General features: G+C 41.5%; 2 protein-coding genes across 2 annotated transcripts; both read right to left on the bottom strand.

Annotated features, from left to right (window-relative positions):
• Positions 1–3,658: 3,658 nt before the first annotated feature.
• On the bottom strand, positions 3,659–6,607 carry LOC144987090 (receptor-type tyrosine-protein phosphatase H-like). Its single transcript, XM_078936018.1, has 5 exons — positions 6,319–6,607; positions 5,626–5,880; positions 4,882–5,376; positions 4,423–4,674; positions 3,659–3,984 (listed from the first exon to the last, which is right to left on the bottom strand). The coding sequence occupies exons 1-5, from the start codon at positions 6,590–6,592 to the stop codon at positions 3,659–3,661; spliced, it is 1,602 nt and encodes a 533-aa protein (XP_078792144.1). The 5' UTR covers positions 6,593–6,607.
• A 2,022-nt stretch (positions 6,608–8,629) lies between these two features.
• On the bottom strand, positions 8,630–26,864 carry LOC144987174 (uncharacterized). The gene is made up of 8 exons (XM_078936254.1): positions 26,710–26,864; positions 24,413–24,583; positions 24,028–24,258; positions 23,376–23,475; positions 23,033–23,271; positions 21,955–22,203; positions 9,314–9,565; positions 8,630–9,145 (listed from the first exon to the last, which is right to left on the bottom strand). The coding sequence occupies exons 1-8, from the start codon at positions 26,741–26,743 to the stop codon at positions 8,661–8,663; spliced, it is 1,761 nt and encodes a 586-aa protein (XP_078792380.1). The 5' UTR covers positions 26,744–26,864; the 3' UTR covers positions 8,630–8,660.
• Between the last annotated feature and the right edge of the window lie 337 nt (positions 26,865–27,201).

Here is a 27,201-nt window from a genome sequence, read left to right as displayed (position 1 = left end):
ACACATGTATTCAGTGGCAGGACTGAGTGATGAGACGGTATAAGTCACTGGTCCATCTTCATCTGACGCAGGAATGGTCTTCCATTGCTGGTTATACTGGAGGATATAACCAGTACCTCTGACCTTACTCCACTGCAGAGTCATGCTGGTGTCATTTAGTCCAATTAACTTGAAGATCTCTACATTTTGAGGAGCTGCAGATGAGAAGGAGGAAGAGATTTTGCAAATGTTTCCAATAGTGTCTCACAAACAGTCTGCTTGCCTGGCCAATGGAAAAACCTTCTTCTGAATGAAGGAAAGAATAAACATTTCGCTTTGAAAACAGAAGTAATCAGAAACGTATTGTAATGTACCAATAGTTTTTGTTTTGCCGTCATACAAGTTTTGCAATAAAGTCTTTTTTCATCCCTTCCTCTGCTTTTAGCAGCACATTTAGTAATAAACTTTGAGGTTTGACTGCTAAAATACTATCTTCAATCATCAAAATAGCATATATTTATTGGGGGTTTTAGTGAAAACACTACATTTATTATTTTAAGCAAAGGTTTTTACACGTTTTTATAAATGTATACACATTTGTTTACAAGCCAAAAAAGATCATTGCTTTAAATAAAATTGTTCAATTCTCTCACCAGTCACTGCATCAATGCTGATTCCACTGCTTGTGACATTCTCAAACACAGAGAAGAGAGTGAATGTGTATTTAGTTGCAGGAGTCAGAGATGACACTGTGTAAGTTGCTGGTCCACTTCCAGTTGGAACACTGATGTTTGACTCTGTTCCATTAAACTGCAGAACAAAGCTGACACTGCTGTTGACTGGATTCCACAGCAGAGTGATGCTGGTGTCATTTTGTCCTGATGATCTGAAACCATGAGGAGGAACTGAAACAGAAAGAAAACACATTTTATAAAATATTTTCAAGCCTTGTTTCAAATTTATTTTAGTATTATTTTTTTGTTTAAAAAAAACATCTCTATTCTGTAGTTTTCTAGGCAGGAAAAGTATTTAATCTAAAACAGAATCAGCAGCTGTGTCAAAAAGTCTAAATATTAATCAAGTTTTTAAGGTAAAGATCAAGGAGATGTACCTGCACAATATGAGAGGTCACATCCAGGCAGAATTGGAAGTTTGTACACATAAAAGTCTCCGTAGCAACGTCTTGTCATGAGGTTGCTATTGTAATAGTAGTAGTTGTTGTAGTAGTAGTTGTTGTAGCTGTTGTAGTAGTAGTTGTAGTAGCAGTCACTATCCCTTGCAATACTAATAGAGAGAGTTACTGTTTCATTGTATCGAACAGGATGAGGTGTTCTCGACCAAATACGATAAGAGCTACATCTGCTTTCTTGAACACACGTTTCAGGAATTTGAGCACTGCTTTGTCCCACAAACATGCGATACCAATCTGAAGGTTGATAACTTCCATAGCACAAAGAGTTTCCATTGACATTGTAGTCAGACAGCCAGTCATCATTTAGTACAGTGTAGTGCTGACAGCCATCCAGACATTGGAAAGTTCCATTGCCATTGATGCAGACGTGGTCAGAAGGACAAAACCCCTGTCCACAGGGAAGATGCTGGTGGTCTACATTTAAATGAACATGAAAAGACAAAATGAAAACTATTAGAAAATGAAAACATTAGCTCAAAATCATGTTGCAGTGTTAGAAACTATAAGACTGATTAAAATGTTTGCATGAAAACATGATAGATGGTTAAACAATTGGGAAAGAAATCTTGAAAACAAATAGTCCAACACACTATTAGGAGTGGAATGAATCACTGAGTATCTTGGTCCCAGTATTCTAACAGGGGATGTCTAGAAACTTCTTACCAGTGAAAACTCTCAGTGGTACTCCAGTACTTCTGGCGTTCTCAAACACAGAGTAAAGAGTACACATGTATTCAGTGGCAGAACTGAGTGATGAGACGGTATAAGTCACTGGTCCATCTTCATCTGACACAGGAATGGTCTTCCATTGCTGGTTATACTGGAGGATATAACCAGTACCTCTGACCTTACTCCACTGCAGAGTCATGCTGGTGTCATTTAGTCCAATTAACTTGAAGATCTCTACATTTTGAGGAGCTGCAGACGAGAAGGAGGAAGAGGTTTTGCAAATGTTTCCAATAGTGTCTCACAAACAGTATGCTTGCCTGGCCAATGGAAAAACCTTCTTCTGAATGAAGGAAGGAATAAAACATTTTGCTTTGAAAACAGAAGTAATCAGAAACGTATTCTAATGTACCAATAGTTTTTGTTTTGCCGTCATACAAGTTTTGCAATAAAGTCTTTTTCCATCCCTTCCTCTGATTTTAGCAACACATTTAGTAATAAACTTTGAGGTTTGACTGCTAAAATACTATCTTCAATCATCAAAATAGCATATATTTATTGGGGGTTTTAGTGAAAACACTACATTTATTATTTAAAGCAAAAGTTTTACACATGTTTTTTATAAATGTATAAACATTTGTTTACACGCCAAAAAAGATCATTGCTTTAAATAAAATTGTTCAATTCTCTCACCAGTCACTGCATCGATGCTGATTCCACTGCTTGTGACATTCTCAAACACAGAGAAGAGAGTGAATGTGTATTTAGTTGCAGGAGTCAGAGATGACACTGTGTAGGTTGCTGGTTCACTTCCAGTTGGAACACTGATGTTTGACTCTGTTCCATTAAACTGCAGAACAAAGCTGACACTGCTGTTCACTGGATTCCACAGCAGAGTGATGCTGGTGTCATTTTGTCCTGATGATCTGAAACCATGAGGAGGAACTGAAACAGAAAGAAAACACATTTTATAAAATATTTTCAAGCCTTGTTTCAAATTTATTTTAGTATTATTTTTTTGTTTAAAAAAAACATCTATATTCTGTTGTTTTCCAGGCAGGAAAAGTATTTAATCCAAAACAAAATCAGCAGCTGTGTCAAAAAGTCTAAATATTAATCAAGTTTTTAAGGTAAAGATCAAGGAGATGTACCTGCACAATATGAGAGGTCACATCCAGGCAGAATTGGAAGTTTGTACACATAAAAGTCTCCATAGCAGTGTCTTGTCATGAGGTTGCTATTGTAATAGTAGTAGTAATAGTAGTAGTTGTTGTAGCTGTTGTAGTAGTAGTTGTAGTAGCAGTTACTATCCCTTGCAATACTAAAAGAGAGAGTTACTGTTTCATTGTAGTGAACAGGATGAGGTGTTCTCGACCAAATACGATAAGAGCTACATCTGCTTTCTTGAACACACGTTTCAGGAATTTGAGCACTGCTTTGTCTCACAAACATGCGATACCAATCTGAAGGTTGATAACTTCCATAGCACAAAGAGTTTCCATTGACATTGTAGTCAGACAGCCAGTCATCATTTAGGACAGTGTAGTGCTGACAGCCATCCAGACATTGGAAAGTTCCATTGCCATTGATGCAGACGTGGTCAGAAGGACAAAACCCCGGTCCACAGGGAAGATGCTGGTGGTCTACATTTAAATGAACATGAAAAGACAAAATGAAAACTATTAGAAAATGAAAACATTAGCTCAAAATCATGTTGCAGTGTTAGAAACTATAAGACTGATTAAAACGTTTGCATGAAAACATGACAGATCGTTAAACAATTGGGAAAGAAATCTTGAAAATAAAGAGTCCAACACACTATTAGGACTGGAATGAATCACTGAGTATCTTGGTCTTTGTATTATAACAGGGGATGTCTAGAAACTTCTTACCAGTGAAAACTCTCAGTGGTACTCCAGTGCTTCTGGCGTTCTCAAACACAGAGTAAAGAGTACACATGTATACAGTAGCAGGACTGAGTGATGAGACGGTATAAGTCACTGGTCCATCTTCATCTGACGCAGGAATGGTCTTCCATTGCTGGTTATACTGGAGGATATAACCAGTACCTCCGACCTTACTCCACTGCAGAGTCATGCTGGTGTCATTTAGTCCAATTAACTTGAAGATCTCTACATTTTGAGGAGCTGCAGATGAGAAGGAGGAAGAGATTTTGCAAATATTTCCAATAGTGTCTCACAAACAGTCTGCTTGCCTGGCCAATGGAAAAACCTTCTTCTGAATGAAGGAAAGAATAAACATTTCGCTTTGAAAACAGAAGTAATCAGAAACGTATTGTAATGTACCAATAGTTTTTGTTTTGCCGTCATACAAGTTTTGCAATAAAGTCTTTTTTCATCCCTTCCTCTGCTTTTAGCAACACATTTAGTAATAAACTTTGAGGTTTGACTGCTAAAATACTATCTTCAATCATCAAAATAGCATATATTTATTGGGGGTTTTAGTGAAAACACTACATTTATTATTTTAAGCAAAGGTTTTTACACGTTTTTATAAATGTATACACATTTGTTTACACGCCAAAAAAGATCATTGCTTTAAATAAAATTGTTCAATTCTCTCACCAGTCACTGCATCAATGCTGATTCCACTGCTTGTGACATTCTCAAACACAGAGAAGAGAGTGAATGTGTATTTAGTTGCAGGAGTCAGAGATGAGATTGTGTAAGTTGCTGGTCCACTTCCAGTTGGAACACTGATGTTTGACTCTGTTCCATTAAACTGCAGAACAAAGCTGACACTGCTGTTTACTGGATTCCACAGCAGAGTGATGCTGGTGTCATTTTGTCCTGATGATCTGAAACCATGAGGAGGAACTGAAACAGAAAGAAAACACATTTTATAAAATATTTTCAAGCCTTGTTTCAAATTTATTTTAGTATTATTTTTTGGTTTAAAAAAAAACATCTCTATTCTGTAGTTTTCTAGGCAGGAAAAGTATTTAATCTAAAACAAAATCAGCAGCTGTGTCAAAAAGTCTAAATATTAATCAAGTTTTTAAGGTAAAGATCAAGGAGATGTACCTGCACAATATGAGAGGTCACATCCAGGCAGAATTGGAAGTTTGTACACATAAAAGTCTCCGTAGCAACGTCTTGTCATGAGGTTGCTATTGTAATAGTAGTAGTTGTTGTAGTAGTAGTTGTTGTAGCTGTTGTAGTAGTAGTTGTAGTAGCAGTCACTATCCCTTGCAATATTAATAGAAAGAGTTACTGTTTCATTGTATCGAACAGGATGAGGTGTTCTCGACCAAATACGATAAGAGCTACATCTGCTTTCTTGAACACACGTTTCAGGAATTTGAGCACTGCTTTGTCCCACAAACATGCGATACCAATCTGAAGGTTGATAACTTCCATAGCACAAAGAGTTTCCATTGACGTTGTAGTCAGAAAGCCAGTCATCATTTAGTACAGTGTAGTGCTGACAGCCATCCAGACATTGGAAAGTTCCATTGCCATTGATGCAGACGTGGTCAGAAGGACAAAACCCCTGTCCACAGGGAAGATGCTGGTGGTCTACATTTAAATGAACATGAAAAGACAAAATGAAAACTATTAAAAAATGAAAACATTAGCTCAAAATCATGTTGCAGTGTTAGAAACTATAAGACTGATTAAAATGTTTGCATGAAAACATGACAGATCGTTAAACAATTGGGAAAGAAATCTAGAAAATAAAGAGTCCAACACACTATTAGGACTGGAATGAATCACTGAGTATCTTGGTCTTTGTATTATAACAGGGGATGTCTAGAAACTTCTTACCAGTAAAAACTCTCAGTGGTACTCCAGTACTTCTGGCGTTCTCAAACACAGAGTAAAGAGTACACATGTATTCAGTGGCAGGACTGAGTGATGAGACGGTATAAGTCACTGGTCCATCTTCATCTGACGCAGGAATGGTCTTCCATTGCTGGTTATACTGGAGGATATAACCAGTACCTCTGACCTTACTCCACTGCAGAGTCATGCTGGTGTCATTTAGTCCAATTAACTTGAAGATCTCTACATTTTGAGGAGCTGCAGATGAGAAGGAGGAAGAGATTTTGCAAATGTTTCCAATAGTGTCTCACAAACAGTCTGCTTGCCTGGCCAATGGAAAAACCTTCTTCTGAATGAAGGAAAGAATAAACATTTCGCTTTGAAAACAGAAGTAATCAGAAACGTATTGTAATGTACCAATAGTTTTTGTTTTGCCGTCATACAAGTTTTGCAATAAAGTCTTTTTTCATCCCTTCCTCTGATTTTAGCAGCACATTTAGCAATAAACTTTGAGGTTTGACTGCTAAAATACTATCTTCAATCATCAAAATAGCATATATTTATTGGGGGTTTTAGTGAAAACACTACATTTATTATTTTAAGCAAAGGTTTTTACACGTTTTTATAAATGTATACACATTTGTTTACAAGCCAAAAAAGATCATTGCTTTAAATAAAATTGTTCAATTCTCTCACCAGTCACTGCATCAATGCTGATTCCACTGCTTGTGACATTCTCAAACACAGAGAAGAGAGTGAATGTGTATTTAGTTGCAGGAGTCAGAGATGACACTGTGTAAGTTGCTGGTCCACTTCCAGTTGGAACACTGATGTTTGACTCTGTTCCATTAAACTGCAGAACAAAGCTGACACTGCTGTTCACTGGATTCCACAGCAGAGTGATGCTGGTCTCATTTTGTCCTGATGATCTGAAACCATGAGGAGGAACTGAAACAGAAAGAAAACACATTTTATAAAATATTTTCAAGCCTTGTTTCAAATTTATTTTAGTATTATTTTTTTGTTTAAAAAAAACATCTCTATTCTGTAGTTTTCTAGGCAGGAAAAGTATTTAATCTAAAACAGAATCAGCAGCTGTGTCAAAAAGTCTAAATATTAATCAAGTTTTTAAGGTAAAGATCAAGGAGATGTACCTGCACAATATGAGAGGTCACATCCAGGCAGAATTGGAAGTTTGTACACATAAAAGTCTCCGTAGCAACGTCTTGTCATGAGGTTGCTATTGTAATAGTAGTAGTTGTTGTAGTAGTAGTTGTTGTAGCTGTTGTAGTAGTAGTTGTAGTAGCAGTCACTATCCCTTGCAATACTAATAGAGAGAGTTACTGTTTCATTGTATCGAACAGGATGAGGTGTTCTCGACCAAATACGATAAGAGCTACATCTGCTTTCTTGAACACACGTTTCAGGAATTTGAGCACTGCTTTGTCCCACAAACATGCGATACCAATCTGAAGGTTGATAACTTCCATAGCACAAAGAGTTTCCATTGACATTGTAGTCAGACAGCCAGTCATCATTTAGTACAGTGTAGTGCTGACAGCCATCCAGACATTGGAAAGTTCCATTGCCATTGATGCAGACGTGGTCAGAAGGACAAAACCCCTGTCCACAGGTAAGATGCTGGTGGTCTACATTTAAATGAACATGAAAAGACAAAATGAAAACTATTAGAAAATGAAAACATTAGCTCAAAATCATGTTGCAGTGTTAGAAACTATAAGACTGATTAAAATGTTTGCATGAAAACATGATAGATGGTTAAACAATTGGGAAAGAAATCTTGAAAACAAATAGTCCAACACACTATTAGGAGTGGAATGAATCACTGAGTATCTTGGTCCCAGTATTCTAACAGGGGATGTCTAGAAACTTCTTACCAGTGAAAACTCTCAGTGGTACTGCAGTACTTCTGGCGTTCTCAAACACAGAGTAAAGAGTACACATGTATTCAGTGGCAGAACTGAGTGATGAGACGGTATAAGTCACTGGTCCATCTTCATCTGACACAGGAATGGTCTTCCATTGCTGGTTATACTGGAGGATATAACCAGTACCTCTGACCTTACTCCACTGCAGAGTCATGCTGGTGTCATTTAGTCCAATTAACTTGAAGATCTCTACATTTTGAGGAGCTGCAGACGAGAAGGAGGAAGAGGTTTTGCAAATGTTTCCAATAGTGTCTCACAAACAGTATGCTTGCCTGGCCAATGGAAAAACCTTCTTCTGAATGAAGGAAGGAATAAAACATTTTGCTTTGAAAACAGAAGTAATCAGAAACGTATTCTAATGTACCAATAGTTTTTGTTTTGCCGTCATACAAGTTTTGCAATAAAGTCTTTTTCCATCCCTTCCTCTGCTTTTAGCAGCACATTTAGCAATACATTTTCAGGTTTGACTTCTAAAATACTATCTTCAATCATCAAAATAGCATATATTTATTGGGGGTTTTAGTGAAAACACTACATTTATTATTTAAAGTAAAAGTTTTTCACATGTTTTTTATAAATGTATAAACATTTGTTTACACGCCAAAAAAGATCTTTGCTTTAAATAAAATTGTTAAACTCTCTCACCAGTCACTGCATCAATGCTGATTCCACTGCTTGTGACATTCTCAAACACAGAGAAGAGAGTGAATGTGTATTTAGTTGCAGGAGTCAGAGATGACACTGTGTAGGTTGCTGGTCCACTTCCAGTTGGAACACTGATGTTTGACTCTGTTCCATTAAACTGCAGAACAAAGCTGACACTGCTGTTCACTGGATTCCACAGCAGAGTGATGCTGGTCTCATTTTGTCCTGATGATCTGAAACCATGAGGAGGAACTGAAACAGAAAGAAAACACATTTTATAAAATATTTTCAAGCCTTGTTTCAAATTTATTTTAGTATTATTTTTTTGTTTAAATAAAACATCTCTATTCTGTTGTTTTCTAGGCAGGAAAAGTATTTAATCTAAAACAAAATCAGCAGCTGTGTCAAAAAGTCTAAATATTAATCAAGTTTTTAAGGTAAAGATCAAGGAGATGTACCTGCACAATATGAGAGGTCACATCCAGGCAGAATTGGAAGTTTGTACACATAAAAGTCTCCATAGCAGTGTCTTGTCATGATGTTGCGATTGTAATAGTAGTAGTTGTTGTAGTAGTAGTTGTAGTAGCAGTTACTATCCCTTGCAATATTACTAGAGAGAGTTACAGTTTCATTGTAGTGAACAGGATGAGGTGTTCTCGACCAAATTCGATAAGAGCTACATCTGCTTTCTTGAACACACGTTTCAGGAATTTGAGCACTGCTTTGTCCCACAAACATGCGATACCAATCTGAAGGTTGATAACTTCCATAGCACAAAGAGTTTCCATTGACATTGTAGTCAGACAGCCAGTCATCATTTAGGACAGTGTAGTGCTGACAGCCATCCAGACATTGGAAAGTTCCATTGCCATTGATGCAGACGTGGTCAGAAGGACAAAACCCCTGTCCACAGGGAAGATGCTGGTGGTCTATATTTATTTCCAGAAAAAAAATATATTAATGTCCTGCTTGAATATAATGCAGGAAAATTATGATTGGCCAAACATTTACTAACCAATTTTTTAAAAACAGTGTTTGGTTTAAAAACATTACTTTAAAAGGGGTTTTGTTCATAGAAGATCAAATCTATTACATACCAGTAACAACTCTTAGTTGTATTCCAGAGCTTGTAGTATTCTCAAACACAGAAAATAGAGTAACTATGTATTCCGTCGCTGCATTGAGAGAATCCACTGTGTACGTTACTGGTCCATCTCCTGATGCAGGAATTGTCTTTAATTCACTGTTGATCTGCAGGATATAGTTGTTACTGCTGACATTACTCCACTGCAGAGTGATGCTGGTGTCACTTTTTTCAAGTACTTTGAAGTACTCTACATTTCCAGGGGCTGACAATGAAAAAACAAAAGCAGAATAACAGCTGTGGTTATGTGTTTGAGAAGAAAAAAATATTAGTTTCTTGTAAAATAAAAAAAAATGGTGACATTTCTGTTTTTGCTTATTAACCATAGTGTAACATCACCAATATAAGCTTTTATCAGACAAATCAACTTGTTAGAGTTGGCCAAATGTTTAATTGTGAAGCTATTTTGTAAGTCTCTCTAAATCATAAAAAAGGTTATTAAATTCCATCTACATGGAATACTCTGTATTTGGACAGCAACGTTATCACTTTTTAAGCAGCGCTGTCTTCTTAAGGCTGTGTCACACTGCCACTACGTACAATCTGCGGATTGTCAATGCATGACATTTTGGTCTTCCGTGATACATGCGTGACATATGTAATTTATATGTTTTTCTTGCATTTGTTGATGTGCACAGATTTAACAGATTGCACAACTGCATCTGGGCTTGTTGTAGGGCCCAGCAATTTGTATTGGCTCGGGCCACATCAGTTGTTGGGAAGAGTGACACCTGCTAGTCACCCACGGTTAGAATTTTATGCTCGTGTGCCATCATGTCATTTAACTTGAATTTATTTCAGTAACTAGAATACAGGATGTTGGCACAAACTCTGCCCAGAAAAATGTATTTTTAACTCTGAAGATAATGAAAACTTAACTGAAGAAGTTAAAGAAAATATCTACAGAAACTGAGACACTAAGACAGAAAGAGGCAGGGAAAGAGTACAACCAGATAGAAAATAGAGTAAGTTAATGGAAACATTAATCTTTTTTTAACTTTATTTGCATTTTTTTTTTTACATGAAAACAAACCACAAACACATTTAAAACAACAATCAAAACAGAGGTCAATCCTAGGTGCTTATTGTGTCTATTTGTTGTAAAGTGTCCATTTTTTCCACTTTCGGTGTAATTGTGCCTCTTGCAGTCTCAGGGTGGAAAGATAAATCTTATATCATATATCTTGCAGCAATACAGAATGCTGCTCCCGTGATCCGCTTATGTGCAGCGACGGACATTGTCCTGCGAGAGACCTGACCCCCCATCCGGCTTGTCTGTTATTATAGGAAACCCCCACTTGGTATAGACTGCTGAGGGGTGAAAGATCAGACAATTTATATTTCCGTCCAAGTTGTGCAACCGTGCGTGATTATTCCGCTGTTTATATGCAATATGAATACTCGATTCTGATTGGCTGCTTGGTATGCATTAAAAAGTGATAACCGCACATCCCAAAAAGACGTTCCGGTCACATATCTTAAATCTTCTGTATCACTGTGTGTTACGCCCACAAAAGGGGGCGTAACATAATTGGGGGCTCGTCCCGGATGTTTGAAACCATTTGAGTTCACAACATTTGTGATTTGTTCTATGTGGGTTTTTGTTCAGTTTTGATTGGCATGGAGACTTTGGTTAGCAATTTTTTTGCTTCACGTTTTAGACTTGGTTGGCCGTTTATCTTTGTGGGCCAGAACATGGCATTTGAAGTCAGTGACCTGTTGGCTTTGGAGACAGAGCATTTGAGAAGAGCAGTTGTTGTCTGAGCATGGAATGCTCCAACCCTCAGGCAGACCTTGGCTGGAAACATCAGTTGGAGGTGGTGTAGGCGAAGGTGTAGGAGTGGAGGCTGCTGCAGATGTTGCTAATGCTACTAACCCCGCTCGGGTGGAGGCAGGTGCGGAGGTTCCTGCTGCCGTAGCCGGTTAAGGAGGGGGGCCAGACCCAACTGTATTCTTCAAGACTGGGGTTGCCAAAGAGGATGTCCACTGCTCCAGATTGGTTGTGAGTAAACCCCTTGCTCTTACAGAAGTCACCAAATAGTTTGTAACAGCACTTTTGAGTGCATTGTGGCCCCTTTGGTTTGGCCGAAAATATGTGAATGTGGTGCTTTGCGCACATTGCCAACATTTTTTGTAAGTAAAACCTTATGTTGAGTTCTGTTCGGCGCAACACATTAGTTTTGTTTATTTAATTCTGATTAGTTCATTTGGAGTACTAGTCTTGTGAGGCTAGTTGACAGGTGCGTGTCCTGCGGGGTGCGCACCCCGAGTTGACGGGTGCGTGTCCTGCGGGGCGCGCACCCCGGGTTGACGGGTGCATGTCTTGCGGGGCGCGCACCCCGAGTTGACGGGTGTGTGTTCTGCGGGGTGAGCACCCCGAGTTGACGGGTGCGTGTTCTGGGGGGCGTGCACCCCGAGTTGACGGGTGCGTGTTCTGCGGGGTGAGCACCCCGAGTTGACGGGTGCGTGTTCTGGGGGGCGTGCACCCCGAGTTTGATGGTCGCGTGCCCGGAGGGGCGCGCACCCCGAGTTTGATGTTCGCGTGCCCGGAAGGGTACGTGTCCCGAGTTGGACGGTCCCATGCCCAGAGGCGTACGCGTCCTGAGTGGATGGTCGCGTGCCCAGAGGGGTGCGCGTCCTGAGTTTTTGTGACGCATCGTGTGGCCATCTTAAGTTTGTGTTTTGCGTTAGCTTTGTGTGGGTCATTGTGTGTGGTGTCCTGAGTTTGTGTGATTCGTCTTGTGAGGCCATCTTGAGTTTGTGTGGTGTGCTGTGAGAGCTACCACTTCGTGTATGTGCTCCACTTGGGATAAAAAATTCTTTTTGGATGAAGTTTTATCTTGGGTAGGGGGGTGTTACGGCTGTGACCGTACTTGGTTTTGTTTTGTTCTGTGTTCTGTGTATTTGATTTGAATCAGAGTGGGACTTGTGTTTTTTGTGGATCTTTGTTTGTATGTCTGTGATTATTTTCAGGTGTGCTGGAAAGGGTGTGGCCTCCCATTGGACCAGAGCTGGTGGAGGCAGCCTTAAAAGCACCATTTGGACATCCAGCCTGTGAGAAGGGAGTTTGGCTGCAACCAGTCTCCATTGCAGCTTAACCCTCTTCTCCATTTTGTTTATGATTTCACCTCTTGTTAAGTTGTGTGTTGCACTTTAGTGTTGTGTTTTAGTATTTTGTAGTTTTGTCAGTGCCCACTCTGTTTAATCCTTTGGTTTATAATTTTGTTTAAGTGAAGCTGTAAGTGTTAGGTTGCGGGGCCAGGGCGGCTTGTTTTGTTTCAGTTCACTTCCGGTTTTATTTTGACATTTCCGGTTACTGGTTCCTCATCACACTTGTTGTCTTTACGTTTATTCATTGTTCGCACCTGGTTACGCACCTGTTTCCCATTCACTGTTGTCTATATATTCTGTGTGTTGTCAGGCACTTGTTGCCTGATCGTTTTGATTACTACTTCGAGTTCGAGTTTTATTATAATTAAATCTTTGGTAAAACTACCTTCTGGCGTCCTGCGCTTGTGTCCAAACACCCACCCTGACATTACGATCCGGCCAACATGGACTCAGCGGACGCAAATCCTCCCCGAGCGGATCTCGGCAACCCGGAGTGGGTCATCCGCCAGCAGGATGAGCAGCTTGGTTTCCTGCGTAGAGGCATGCTGGAGATGGCCGATCGCCAGGAGCGACAGCTGACGTAACTTTGCAGCCGCGTCAACCACCTAGCCGAGCAGGTTCAGCAGCCTTCACCATCTCCAGCTCTCGCTGTGCAGGTTGCCCGACCAGAGAGGTTTACGGGTGACTCCGGGGATTGCAGAGCTTTCATCACACAATGCGAGCTGCATTTTGAACTGCACGCCTCCGCCTTTCCGACGGATCGATCCAAAGTTGCCTTCGTGATCTCGCACTTCACGGAGAGAGCAGCAGCATGGGCCACAGCGGAATGGCAACGAGGAGCCCCCGCCTGCGTTTCTCTTCCTGCCTTCCTGGAGGCTTTTACCCAGGTGTTCCAACACATGAAGCCAGGGAGAGAGGCGGCCTGAGCACTTAGACAGGATGAGACAGGGGTCCCGGCGGGTGGCGGATTACACCATCGAATTCCGGACTCTCGGTTCTGAGAGCGAGTGGGACCCCGCTGCTCTTACGGACGCCTTCCTGGAGGGTCTTTCCGAGGAAATGAAGGAACATCTCGCGCCACTGGACATTCCATCGTCCTTGGAACCTCTGATAGCCCTCGCTATCAGAATCGACAACCGCCTGCAGGATCGCAGACGGGGATGGCGGACTGTGTGTCCCCGTTCCGAAGAATTTACCGAGGACTCCTCTTCACGCTCCCCTCATACTCTTTTTGTTACCTCCACAGAATCTCCTCCACCCCCTTCGGAGGAACCTATGATTTTGGGATGTGGGCGCCTATCCCCTTCAGAACGCCGGATGACGGCAGGTGAGTGCCTGTACTGTGGTCAGCGGGGTCATTTCTGCAAGAATTGCCCAAATGCCTCCGCTCGTCATTAAGAGTGGGCACACTGACGAGTGGAGGCCAAGCGCCCACTATTTCTAATCCTGCCTCGTGTTTATTGGAGGTCTATGTTGTGTTTAAGACTGGGGGGGGTCCCTGTTCGGGCATTGTTAGATTCTGGGGCAGAGCAGAATCTCATGGATGCCGAGTTGGCCAAACAGGCCGGTTTTTCTACTGAGTTACTTCCCCGTCCGTTACAGGTCAGTTCTCTTAACGGAGAGATTGTCTCCACTGTTAACCGTGTCACTGAGCCAGTCCACCTCATTGTTTCGGATAATCATCATGAGTTCACCCGGTTTTATTTGTTTAAATCTTCTCTTAGTCCTATTGTTTTGGGGTTCCCTTGGCTCTTGACACATAACCCCCATGTCATGAAACCTGTTTACGCTCGGCTCGGCATCTGGGAGTTGACCCCGCGGTCCCAGTCGGGCAGCCGTCCTCACCTGACCTGTCTATGGTGCCCCCCGATTTTATCATGCCCTGGGGGAAGTTTTTTCTAAGGATCAGGCTCTCTCGCTCCCGCCTCACAGGCCCTATGACTGTGCCATTGAGTTACAGCCCGGAGCTGCGCTCCCTAAGAGTCATTTCTATAGCCTGTCGAAGCCGGAGAGGGAGTCCATGGAGCGGTACGTGGCTGATTCCCTCAAGTCGGGCCTGATCAGACCGTCCTCATCGCCTGTGGGGGCGGGTTTCTTTTTTGTGAAGGTGACGAGTGCCAGACCACCTTCAACACCCCACTCGGACACTATGAGTACTTGGTGATGCCCTTTGGTCTGTCCAACGCCCCTGCAGTGTTCCAGGGACTCATTAACGACGTGCTCCGGGACTTCATTCATCGTTTTGTGTTTGTATACTTGGATGATATTCTTATTTTTTCTAAGGACCCCAGTGAACATAGGCGGCATGTTCGTCTGGTTCTCCAGCGGCTGCTGGAGAACAAACTGTTTGTTAAGGCTGAAAAATGTGAATTTCACTCCTCTTGTGTTTCTTTTTTGGGGTTTGTCATCGCAGGAGGGGAGGTGCGACCCGATCCTGCCAAGGTAACGGTGGTTGTGGATTGGCCCACCCCTACTAACCGAAAACAATTACAACGGTTTTTAGGGTTTGCTAATTTCCTGCGTCGATTCATCCGCAATTTTAGTTCTGTTGCTGCACCTCTCACGGGTTTGACCTCAACTTCCTCTGTGTTTCAGTGGACAGAGGATGCGGAGGCGGCTTTTGTTAAGCTTAAACATTTGTTCACCACCGCGCCTGTCCTGGTCCAACCCGATCCCTCCAACCTGTTTATTGTAGAGGTTGACGCTTCTGATATTGGGGTAGGGGCCGTGTCGTCTCAGCGGTCTAGTACATATGGAAAACTCCATCCGTGGGCCTTTTTCTCTCGGCGGCTTAACGCAGCTGAGACTAACTATGATGTAGGGGACAAGGAACTCCTGGCCATTAAATTAGCCCTGGGGGAATGGAGACACTGGTTGGAGGGGGCTACTCAGCCGTTTGTGGTCTGGACTGATCACAAGAACCTCTCTTATATACGGGCCGCCAAAGGGTTGAACCCCAGGCAGGCAAGGTGGTCGTTGTTCTTTACTCGGTTTGTGTCTTACCGCCCTGGCTCCAAAAATGTTAAACCTGATGCCCTCTCTCGGCAGCAGGAATTAGTCGTAAGAGATCAGCAGCCCACTACAGTCATACCAACATCCTGCGTTTTGGGCGCCCTCTCTTGGCGGCTGGAGAGGGACATCAAGGCTGCTCAGGCTCAGGAGCCAGACCCAGGTGGGGGTCCACCCGATAGACTGTTCGTGCCCAGGATCTGTCGGAGCCAGGTTCTTCAGTGGGCCCATGCTACACGTCTCACCTGTCAACCCGGGGTCCGCAGATCCATTTCCTTCCTGCGCCAACGGTTCTGGTGGCCCAGTCTAGCTCAAGACACCCGGGAGTTCGTTTCTGCCTGCTCGATATGTGCACAGAACAAAGCCAGCAACCAACCACCGGCTGGGCTCCTACAGCACTTACCTGTCCCAAGCCGTCCTTGGTCCCATGTGGCTTTGGTCTTCGTCACCGGCCTGCCATCCTCAACTGGTAGGACTGTGATAATGACTGTGGTGGACCGGTTTTTGAAGGCAGCCCACTTTGTGGCCCTGCAGAAGCTGCCTTCGGCCGCGGAGACCGCCAAGCTTGTCACGGAACACATCTTCAGACTGCATGGCATTCCTGTGAACCTGGTCTCGGACAGAGGACCACAGTTCATCTCCCAGGTGTGGAAGTCTTTTTGTGCAGCTTTTGGTGCAACTACCAGTCTCTCCTCAGGGTTCCATCCTCAGTCTAACGGGCAGGCAGAGAGGACAAATCAGGACCTCGAAGCAGTCCTCCGTTGCGTTTGCTCTTGCCACCAGACCTCCTGGAGCTCCATGCTGCCCTGGGTTGAGTATGCCCACAATTCCATGACCTCATCTGCATCTGGAATGTCTCCCTTTGAGTGCTCCCTGGGCTATCAACCCCCCTTGTTTCCAGAGCAGGAGAAGGAGGTGGCGGTGTCATCTGTCCAACACCTGTACCGCCGCTGCAGGTGGGTCTGGATGGAGGCACGAGCCTCCACTCATCTGCTACCAACAAGAGACTGGCTGACCGGCATCATCGCCCGGCGCCTGCCTACGTGCCAGGTCAGTCAGTCCTTCTCTCTACCAAGCACATCAAGTTGCGGACAGAGTCGAAGAAGCTCTCACCCAGGTACATCGGACCCTTCGAGGTGGTGAGGGTGATTAACCCTGTAGCGGTCCAGCTGCGCCTGCAAAGAACTTTGCGAATCCATCCAGTCTTCCACGTATCCCAGCTGAAGCCCCACATCACGAGCCCCCTTCAACCATCACCCTCTCCGCCCCCACCACCTCGCATCATTGACAGTCAGCCGGCGTGGACCATTCGGCGCATTATGGACGTTAGGCGGCGGGGACGGGGCTTTCAGTACTTGGTGGACTGGAGGGGTTATGGACCCGAGGAGAGGTCCTGGGAACCATCGTCCAGGATTCTGGACAAGAACTTGCTCCGGGAGTTTTACCGGCGCCACCCTCTCAAGCCCGGTGGTGCGCCCAGAGGTGCCCCTTGAGGGAGGGGTACTGTTAGGTACCGGGGCCAGGGCGGCTTGTTTTGTTTCAGTTCACTTCTGGTTTTATTTTGACATTTCCGGTTACTGGTTCCTCATCACACTTGTTGTCTTTACGTTCAATCATCGTTCGCACCTGGTTACACACCTGTTTCCCATTCACCGTTGTGTATATATTCTGTGTGTTGTCCGGCACTTGTAGCCGGATCGTTTTGATTAATACTTCGAGTTTGATTATAATTAAATCTTTGGTAAACCTATCTTCTGGCGTCCTTCGCTTGTGTCCAAACACCCACCCTGACAGTAAGGGTGAACCGCCATTTTGTTTAGTACATGTTTTCTCCTGTTTTTGTTAGGTTAGGGAGGTTAGTGTTTTGTCTTTGATTTTCCTTTTCTTTCATTTGCAGGTAAGTTTACATGTTTCAGTTAGGTGGGGTTTTGTTTGTTATTTTGGCGTGGGTTCACCCTGAAGCCTTTTTGCTTCACTTTAAGTTATTGGTGGTTGTTTATTTATTTATTTTTTAAATTGTCCTGTCCAACAGCTGGGCAGGCAGATGAGAGCTGAGGTCCTCTTGTGTTGGACATATTTTACTTTAACAATAGGGGTTATTAATCTTCAGACAAACCAAAGGTATGTCTGAATAAACCCCCTTTGTAATTAAGGCAAAACTTTATTAATTTCAACCATGTTTGAAAATCTTTGGTCTTGGACCGGACGGAAAAGGAAAGAAGGGAAGAAGAGAGGGTGATGTTAGAGAGGGGGGGGGGGGGGGGAGGAGGGTGATAATAGGAGGGGAGGGGGGATAAGACAATGAAGCAGCATAAAGCAACAAGTTTACTGGTTGTTTATCATTACAGTAAGGTTCAAATGTAGTACAAAAATGGCGGGGCCTGTCCACACACACACTCAAATGTTATCAACACACCTGCTAGCTGCAAAAATGTCCACATGTCAACATGGACACAAAACAGATAGTGTTCACACACGCATACTTATGCCTTAAAACCAACTAGTGTGAAATATTTCATTCATTCTATCATGCAAACTATTAGTGCAAAGGTGAGCTAACACCTGTGCTCAGGTGAGTGTTTATGTTCTTCTAAAATGGATGGAGGAATGTGTAAAGAAGGAAGGAGAGTGCCCAGCCATCCCCACACCAAGACCCCCGCCGCAGCAGCAGCGGCAGCCGGAACCCCCAACGACACACGGGAGCAGGCAGGGAACAACCGCCCCCCGGGCAACCAAATCCGCCACTCAGGCCAGGGCCAGCTGGACCACCGCGAGGCCCCCAGAGCCAGATAGCAGGGAGGTATGGAGGGAAAGAGAGCGCCGCCCCAGCCCAACCAGTAGAGCAGCCCCCCCGCCGCGCCGGGAGAGCCCAGCGCAGGGCCCCACCGGAGAAGGGCGCCCCCAGCCCCAGACGAGCACCCCATCACCACCCAGGAGTTCCGGGCACCCCAGGTACGAGCCAGGACCCCCCAAGGGAGACCCATTCCGCACTCCAGGCAGCCACCCACCCGGCCCACGGTTGGTCCAGGGAAGAGCAAGGCAGGGGCCTGCTGCCCCCGCCCAGGAGGGGGGCACCCTGGGGAAAAAGGGGGCCCACAAGGGGTGCTGTAAACATGGCCCGACCAGGCTCGGCCACAGTTGGAAATTTGGCGGGGCACAGCGCCTAGGGGCAAGGACCCGAACCCACCCCCCAGGGACACGAACACCCCCGGCTCAGGTGTAATGTGAACCCCCTCCCCGCACGGAGAGAGCACCACCGTGCCCAGGAAACCGGCACCCAAGGGCCCCGTATCGCAGGCTAAACCCCCCACCCCCTCACCCTAATATGAGGTTATATGAGGAAGGGGGTAAGTTGGGGACAGCTGGTAGACTGTCAAACAGCTGTCCCCCCCCCCCCCCCCCCCCAGCATAGGGGCCAGGTCCACCCAGCCTAGGGGCCCCATCCCCGGAGGCGCCGACACCCCAGGCCCAGCACCACCCACCCCACACAGAGAGAGAGAGGAGCCAGAAAGCGTCGCCCCCCCCGGAGCAAGTCCAGGCCCCCACCCCAAATGCTGGCCCTAGAAGAGCTCTGGTCAGCATCGACGGGACCGAGGCAGCCAACCGCCTGGGGCAACCGCCGATTGCCTCAGCGGAGACCCCGACCTGTCAACCCCCCATGTCCCGTACCAATAGTGGGCTCCCCCTCCCCCCCAGAACGCCCCCCCCCCCCCCAGGACAGGGCGAAGTGGATGACACCCAGAGCGACCAGGGGGCCCCAAGAGGGTTGTCCCGTCTCGTCCCAGAGCCAGGGAAGGGCTGATCCCAGCCCCAGGTGTAGATGGGCCCATCCAGCGCCGCTGGTTGTTTATTTATTTGTAAATAAATTTGGTTATATTTCATGGAGACATTTGTTTGGTGTTTTTTGTTACAGTCAATTCAGTAGCCAAAACCTTTACTTTTTTATGTAATCCCCCCTACGTACCCCTAGACACAAAAGGGGGCGTAACAGCCGGCTTCTTTAAAACAACCTTTAGCTTCATCATCTGGACAAAAACAAACGGTAACAGGTGAACTTTCTATCTGAACTGGTGCTTTATTTAACCGATCGGGATGATCAGCATATATATATAGTTTTATATTGCCAAATCTTGACTGCAGCTGTGGTTTTGCGCGTTATCACTGTAACGTGACAAGGCGCCAAATCACATAACAAATAGTCCACTTTTCATGAAAAAAGCTATCCAAATCGAAACAAAAAAACAAGAATTAAGGACTAAAAATTGGTTAACATTTATTTCTTTTGTAAGTTACCATGGTATAAGCGGGTTAATGGTCTTCAAAGTGTGCATTATTACTTTTTATTATCAACTTTTTTTCTATTGTAAAAGCATTCCCAGTGGCCCTTTAACTAGGATTATGCAGTTTTATGGAGAAAATCATATTTTCTGCTGCACAGCAAGATTTCATTAGAAATTTGCCTCTGGGTTGTGGGTGGGACTGTTAGCGCGGAATTAACTCCATGTTAAAATCCCACCATTCTTTTGTTTATGCCCTCTCCCGCTATCTTATAGCTCCTAACAAACCCAAGCTAAAATGAGCAAACAATATCTGAGCTATCCAGTCGTACAATATGAGTCAGATGCCAGCACAGACGAGAAGAAATAGGTCGTTAATGGATCAATTTGTCTGCAAGTGGATGGATCAGAGTTTTTATCTGCTCCTGATCCAACATGATTTAAATATTAAGAAATACTTAGAAATACAGTTTAGTTCTTAAATATTTTTATATATGTCCTTCATTATGAAAAAATATATGCATTGTGACAAAACACAACAAAAAAGGATTTTCATTGGAGTGGGTCTTCAAAAATAAACCAAACAAATAAAAACAGCTTTAAATCCCACATAGCCTACACTTTGATTTCCGTATTTAGGTGGTACTTATAGATTAAGAGACACAAGTCTGTTGACATATTTGTTTTTGTAAATATTTTAAAAATCACTTTAGAATACGCCTGTACACTTTTGTATTTCCAGATAGTCATATCACTCGACCAATCTGTTTCTTAATTATTAATTTCCAAAATATCTTAATTTTAAACATGATGAAATTATTTCAGTATAAGCTCTGTACATGACACCCAAGTGAGCAGATGTTTGTGGTTTATATGACACATGACCAGTAAGGAAAACTTGGAGAAAAATGTTGGTGTTTTAGCTGATGCAGCAGTTACACATTTTGCTAATAAAAAATAAAAAGAAAACAGATTTTTTTGTCTACAGCATTTTTTGTGTGGATATTTTATTAATTTAGGATAATCCAAGAGCACCACAGCTCCTTTTTCTGTAGGTTGGGAGAACATTACAGTAGTTCTTATCTTGGAAACTTTTTTTTTAAGTTGCTATGGGAAAGGTTTAATAATAATTCTAAACCTACAAGATGCAACAGTGCCTCTTTATACTTATATGTCATGACTGGAAGTAAACACAGCAATCTGGATAGAAAGTAGGTTGTAAGTAATCACCCTGCTTGTTGACCTTTTTTAATTGTTTTTTTTGGGGGTTTTGCTTAAAGATTACAATGGAAATGAAATAGAATAGAATTCTTTAGTTTAAAAAGTGTAACTGTACCCAGACACTGAGTTTTCTTTAAACCCTCTATTTAACTACAACAGTACGGTTACACTTCAAATTAATGGTAACTGATGAGACACCAGCATTTGGTTACATGAACACAAGAAGTTAAATGATTTTGATAAAAAAAAAATTATAGGAAACAGTAACACCATCTTTTAGACCCCCTGGTCTACCCCATGCCAATTTATAGATTAAGTACATTTTAAAAACACAGACCATAACCTTTAAAATGGTGTTTTATGCATTACAATGACTTTAAGGACAAGGCTGAATCTGTCCTGTTTTGTCTCTCATTTCTGTTGAGATAAACTAGAGATCTGTATTTCTGCAGGTCATGTACACAAATGACACAACAAGCAGAAATGACTAAATAACAACTGAGAAGTATGCAGATAGCATGGCTCTGGTTGCACAGCTGAGAAAAACACTAGTCCTGTTTGAGTAAAAGAAAGTAGACCCTATTCTGGCCAAAACTTGGAAACAAGCTCTTTTGAACGTAACCGAGAAAATAAAGGTGTTGTGTTGTGGATCCATAAGAAAAACCTTGGCGGACTTCTTTTCAACCACTTTGAATAAATGACCAGCAGGTGGCGAAGATGCACAGCTTTAGATTTGCTGTTGTGTTTCAGTATTTGTTCATCTGTACCAAGATTGCTTTTTCTGCTTCATGATTTGTTAGTCTGTACTGGGATTGGTTGTTGTTGTATCTTAAATGTAAACGTGTCGTACACCTATTGGCCACGTAGTAAACTTTCTTTTATTTTGTAGAAATGCTTTTAAAAAATTTTTTCATTACAGCAAACACTAGTTTTTTTCATTTAAATTTGAATGACAATTTTTTGTAAAATATCTCACCAGTTGCTGCAGTGATGTTGAGTCTAGTGAGAGAGGAGCGAGAAAGCAGAGTGAAGGTGTACTTGGTTCCAGCAGTGAGGGATGAAACAGTGTAATATATTGGTCCGTCTCCATCTGGAGCACTGATGTTTGTCTCTGTTCCATTAAACTGGAGAACAAAGCTGTCATTGCTGTTCCCTCTATTCCACTGCAGAGTGATGCTGGTCTCATTTTGACTGAATGGTACGAAACCTTCTGCATTTGACAAAACTGAAAAAGAAAAGACATAAAACATAGTAATAGTATGTAATGAATGATTGTTAGAGATAATACGTATATATTGGAGATAATCTACTTGGTGTTGTATATTAGTTTCATTATAAACAATCTTTATGATCACCTGATCTGACACAAAATACTGTAATACATGATGTCTAGCTGTGACGATGCAAACTGCTACCCATTAAAAAACATTATCTGTAAAGCATTTTCTTGAATTTTCAAGCCTATGTTACGGGGAGAAGGGAAGGTAAAACTCAAAACCAAAGTACACAACACCAACCTTTCAAAATAAAACAGGAAGTGAACTGAAAGCATGCCAGAACATATAACAACAAGAACATAAAAGCAAAGAACCTAAAACCGTGACAGCCTATTCAAAAGATCTAAAAGATTGGCGGCGTGTTAAAATGCGGCTTTGTCTCCTGATTACAACTGCCACCATACTGCTACCTGACTTGCTAACAGACTTGTGTTTTGGACGCAAGTCTTTGGCTTAAACTGTTTAATCAAATATATTTAGTTTAAGAAATGCACTGCATATAAATTATAATCAATGTACTCAAAATGATATTCAGCATTTTAAAAAAAATAAAGTAAAAATAAAGCTTCCTGTTCTAACACGCTTAGCCATGAAGAGAAAAAAACTTAACTTAGTAAATAATTCAAAATGATAAATTAGAAAATAAAAAGTACATAATGTAAAACATTTTTCATGAATTAGGTTAGCAAGATTTTGTAAAAATTTATATTTATTATAAAAATGGGTCCGTTGATTTTAAATATATTCAATATTCAAAGGAAAAAGTAAATGCAGTACTTGGTCCATAACAGATGAATGGAAAACTCTGGGAACAAGTTTCATCCGACCATCGTCCTGAGTCACTGAAAGATGCAGCGATGCACTTCTGGTCCCCCTGGTCTGGTTGATTTTCAGCCCAATGTTTAAAGACTGTGTTGCTCCCATCTGACCACACTTTATGACGATACAAACCGATCCACACACAACTACCGTTTGCTAGCTTGTTGATGACATCATTTTCTGTTTGACTCCAAATGCTGTGGGACATGAAGCATCATATAAGCAGAAAAATACACATGTTTCTTAGTTTAAAGTGACTGTTTATGACAAATGCATTATTAATGGATTTAGTGCATCTTACCTGGCTAAATCAACAAAATTCTGCCTGCAGTATTTCTGGGCTTCAGTCCAATTTAGTGTTGCATCACCAACAACGAATGAGGCAGTTCCGTTTACTGTCCCTGTAAATGTTTTTGCAAAGAATAACCAATAGTGTACTAGAATTATTTTCATACAAACTTCACACAATTAAACAAGTTGTAGTGTTTTGTGTTTGTCCCTTTCTTTTCCTCTTCGATTCTCAACAGGTCAAAGCAGATACTCAATCTGACAGACAGTGGTTTTTATTTCTACTCCCTGTCTTTTAATTGAGGTGGTTTTCCTTTGCACAGTCACCAATTGTTTTCTCAGAACTGAGGATTACAACAAAGATTTTTAATGTAACGTTGATGTACTGTTGGTCACTGAAATATGTTATTATCTAAATATAGTTAAAACAATGAGGAACAATGTGGACTGATCAGAAATAAAACAATCAGAGAGGATTTAGCTTGGTTCCCTGTTGTTTTTATGTTAAATTATTTGTATAAATAAACACAACTATACTGAAATGAGTTAAACGGTAAATCAGTTTAACTAGAAAATCAGAATGTAAATTTTCTGATGTGGATTTAGAATTTTCAAAGTCAGATAAACCTTTAAAAGATGTGGACAAATATATTAAAAAATCTTACCATTGTAGCACACAAAACCATGTTCTTCATTGCAGTCACGGTCATCCCATTTGCCTTGGGATGAGTTTCCACTCAGAAATGCGACACAGTACTGTTGTCCATTCAGATTGTCTGGTTGGTTAAGTTGCCAGTTTTTGAAGGTTTGCTCTCTTTCCACATAGAAGCTGCTGTCAATTAAGGACCACTTCCAGCTGTTCTCCAAGTCATCGTACAGACCAATCCAAACCTTGCCTGTTCAAAAATTGGACTATTGAGATTTTTTTAAGCACCAATCATCACAACAGATTTTTTTTTTTGGTTAAATTGGTAGATTATTTTTCAGCCATTCTTTGCATATTTAATTTATTTTTTATAAACATGTATTGACAACTGATTGAAAACTCACCAGTGTAGTTTGATGTGGTATTTAGAACAGCACCAACATCAGCTGCGTTCTCTATGGTGGCCAGATCAGTGTATTCACGTCTGCAGAAACTCTGAGCATCTGTCCAGCTCAGCTCAGTGTTCACAAAGTAGAACTGACGAGTTTGAGCAAAGGAAACACTAAGCAGTGCTCCTGAAACAAAATACATGAAAGAAATTTGAATGTATCTCATTTTCATCAGGATATTTTTGTCAAATTTATTTGCTACGTTTTTTTAAACTAAATATTGCTTTCTTTTTTGTGAAAATCTTTTGTCTTATGAATATTATAGCAATTTGCAAAAAATATATAAATATATTGTGGAGGTCCAATACAGATAAAAGACAAGCAGACACATTAAAAAGTAAATAAAATGCATCACAACCAAATAGTTAACTCCACCCATTGTCTCTATCCTATCAGCAGTTTCACCACAAAGTACAACAAAACAAGGAATGAATATATGAGGCAGGAAGGAATAAAATATGCATGTAGGCATGTCAGTCAGTCAGTCTGTCAATCTGAATTGCTCCCTTTAAACTTCTGGGAGTTAAATTATGTTTTTACACTGCATATTGTATTATTCATAACTTTGCTATAGTAGTAACCTGTGAAACCAGCATTCTTGTGAACAGAACACAGCCTTTGGGGCGTTTTTGAAATGTTGAAACACAGTTTTCAGCTAAATGTACCTGACATAAACTCACACATGAACATTTGTGAACAGTGTGGCTCTTTGGTTCTTCAAATGTAACCAACTGATTACTTGTAATTATAATACTAAAGTAAAAAAAAGTTATGGAACCAAAGTTATGATATAAAAATTCTAAAGCTAATGTTTTTAAAAATTGACCATACTTTCTTTAGCTGCCATTTAAAACGAGTTTATTGTTGTTAATCTTAAATTTTTTCTCCTTGATTAAAATAAGATAATGCCTGCAGTTCTGGTTACTTCCTCCTTTTAGTAAGTATTTTAAAAAAGTCTGTTTACTGTAATCTCCACTCTCACCAGTCGGATCAGATTCCAATGCTTCACTGAAAGTATTTTCCTTCTGATGCTATTTTCTGTTCTCTTAGCGATCCCAAGTTTTTATCACAATTGTAAATTGCTAAGACTTTAAAATAAATTGGATGAAGCTGTGAATACTTTTTTTTAACACTGAGCTGATATATATATATATTTATTGTGATTTAGCTTAATAGGATATAATTCTATTTTCTGTATCTACCCAACTAAATTATTTTTGTCCAGAACTCTCTGTACCTGGAAAAACTTCAATGACCAAACCATCTCAATCTGCTTCCCTGCATTTATCCCCAAAACATCTAACATGGACTGTTCCTCTGATGGATTCCTTTATTATCGTATTCATCCTCTTTACTCTTTAAGAGAACCTCCAAATCTTAATTTCTCCTAACCTCCATCTCTTTCACCACAGTCTTCTACACATTTTTCTTTTCATTCTTACTGGCAGTCTTTGTCAGTCTAATACCTGTAACCTTCCCCCATCTGTTTCATCTGCTTGCACACATCTCTCTACCTCTTTCCCACACTCTTTATTTCTGGACAGTTGACCCTAATATCCTTAGCCGTCTTCACCTCTGTTCCCTGTAATCTCACCATTTCATTTCAGTCCCTCTCACTAATTAACTAAAAGCTACCCTGTCTTACACATTATTCTTCTCCTTTCCAAAGCTAACTTTCACCTCTCTAGATGGTCCTCCACCTGCTCCCTGCTCTCTTTACAGATCACTATGTCATCTGCAAACATGATGATCCACAGAGATTCCTGTCTAACTTCTTCTGTCAGTCTGTCCATCATCCCATCAATCAAGAAAGGTCTCAAAGCTGATCCTTTGTGCATTCCCACCTCCACCTTAAACTCCTTGTCACACCTACTGCACCAATGTCCAACACTAGTACATTTCCTGCACAACTTAAACAGATTCCAGACTTTTTCATGCAAAGCCAGCTCTTTTCTCTTTGTATCCTGTTGTAAGCTGTCTGTAAAACTATAGGCATAATTTAGGTCCTACCGACCGCCTCCACACTTCTCATTTCACAAACTCAAAATTATAGATAAGTGTTAACCTATGAGTTCAAAAGGTTGAAAATATAAAAGCATGAACCAATGTGTAAATCTTTTATATGGCAAGCAATGCTAACTAGAATTATGTTTATCATCAAGAATTTACTCTCTTAAAAATGTGAAAAATGTCTGCTTCTTACATATCGTAAAAGAAAAAAAATATGAAAATGATTACAAAATAAAACAAACCTGCAAGCACGCAAACAAACAGCCAGAGATCCATGATTCATACCTTAGCAAAAGAAGCACATTTTAAACTCCATGCACTTAATTATTTAAAATATATGCATTTGAGAATTTTGCATTACAAAAGTCTGCAGACATACAAAAGAAAAAAAACTTACTTACCATTATATTATTTATATTTCCTGTTTCAAATTACAGCTTTTTTACAGAATTTCTAACCATTCATATTCTATAAAGAGGTTGTGTGATGTTTGTTTCCAAACAATGACTACTCCCCTTTTAAGATCTCCTGTTTGGGGCGGGGCCAAGTATATGCTATCTGATAAGAGCATCCCAAAACAATGACTCCTGTTTGTTTTGACAGGAATGTGTTCAATCCAGTCTGAACAGTAGAAAAAAACTTTTTACTTCTGCTTTATAAACTCTCTCTTCCACTAATATACAGAGGGGCAAAAAGTATTTAGTCAGACACGAATTGTGCAAGTTCTCCCACCT

This window comes from Oryzias latipes, chromosome 18 (genome assembly GCF_053564925.1).
Source record: "Oryzias latipes strain Hd-rR chromosome 18, Olatipes_Hd-rR_3.1".
NCBI classification, from domain to species: domain Eukaryota; kingdom Metazoa; phylum Chordata; class Actinopteri; order Beloniformes; family Adrianichthyidae; genus Oryzias; species Oryzias latipes.
Note: the sequence above shows the minus strand (reverse complement) of the source record. Positions and strands in the feature narration are given on the sequence as shown.

Bases quoted from the DNA above. Each gene is read 5' to 3' on its own strand.
- LOC144987090 (XM_078936018.1), bottom strand. From the start codon at position 6,592: ATGTGTTTTCTTTCTGTTTCAGTTCCTCCTCATGGTTTCAGATCATCA. The intron at 5,377-5,625 runs GTAAGAAGTTTC...ATTTAAATGTAG, and splicing joins ACCACTGAGAGTTTTTACTG to ACCACCAGCATCTTCCCTGT. The intron at 4,675-4,881 runs GTACATCTCCTT...TTTCTGTTTCAG, and splicing joins TGACCTCTCATATTGTGCAG to TTCCTCCTCATGGTTTCAGA.
- LOC144987174 (XM_078936254.1), bottom strand. From the start codon at position 26,743: ATGGATCTCTGGCTGTTTGTTTGCGTGCTTGCAG. The intron at 24,259-24,412 runs GTGAGTTTTCAA...ATTTTTGAACAG, and splicing joins TACCACATCAAACTACACTG to GCAAGGTTTGGATTGGTCTG. The intron at 23,272-23,375 runs GTAAGATGCACT...CATGTCCCACAG, and splicing joins AATTTTGTTGATTTAGCCAG to CATTTGGAGTCAAACAGAAA.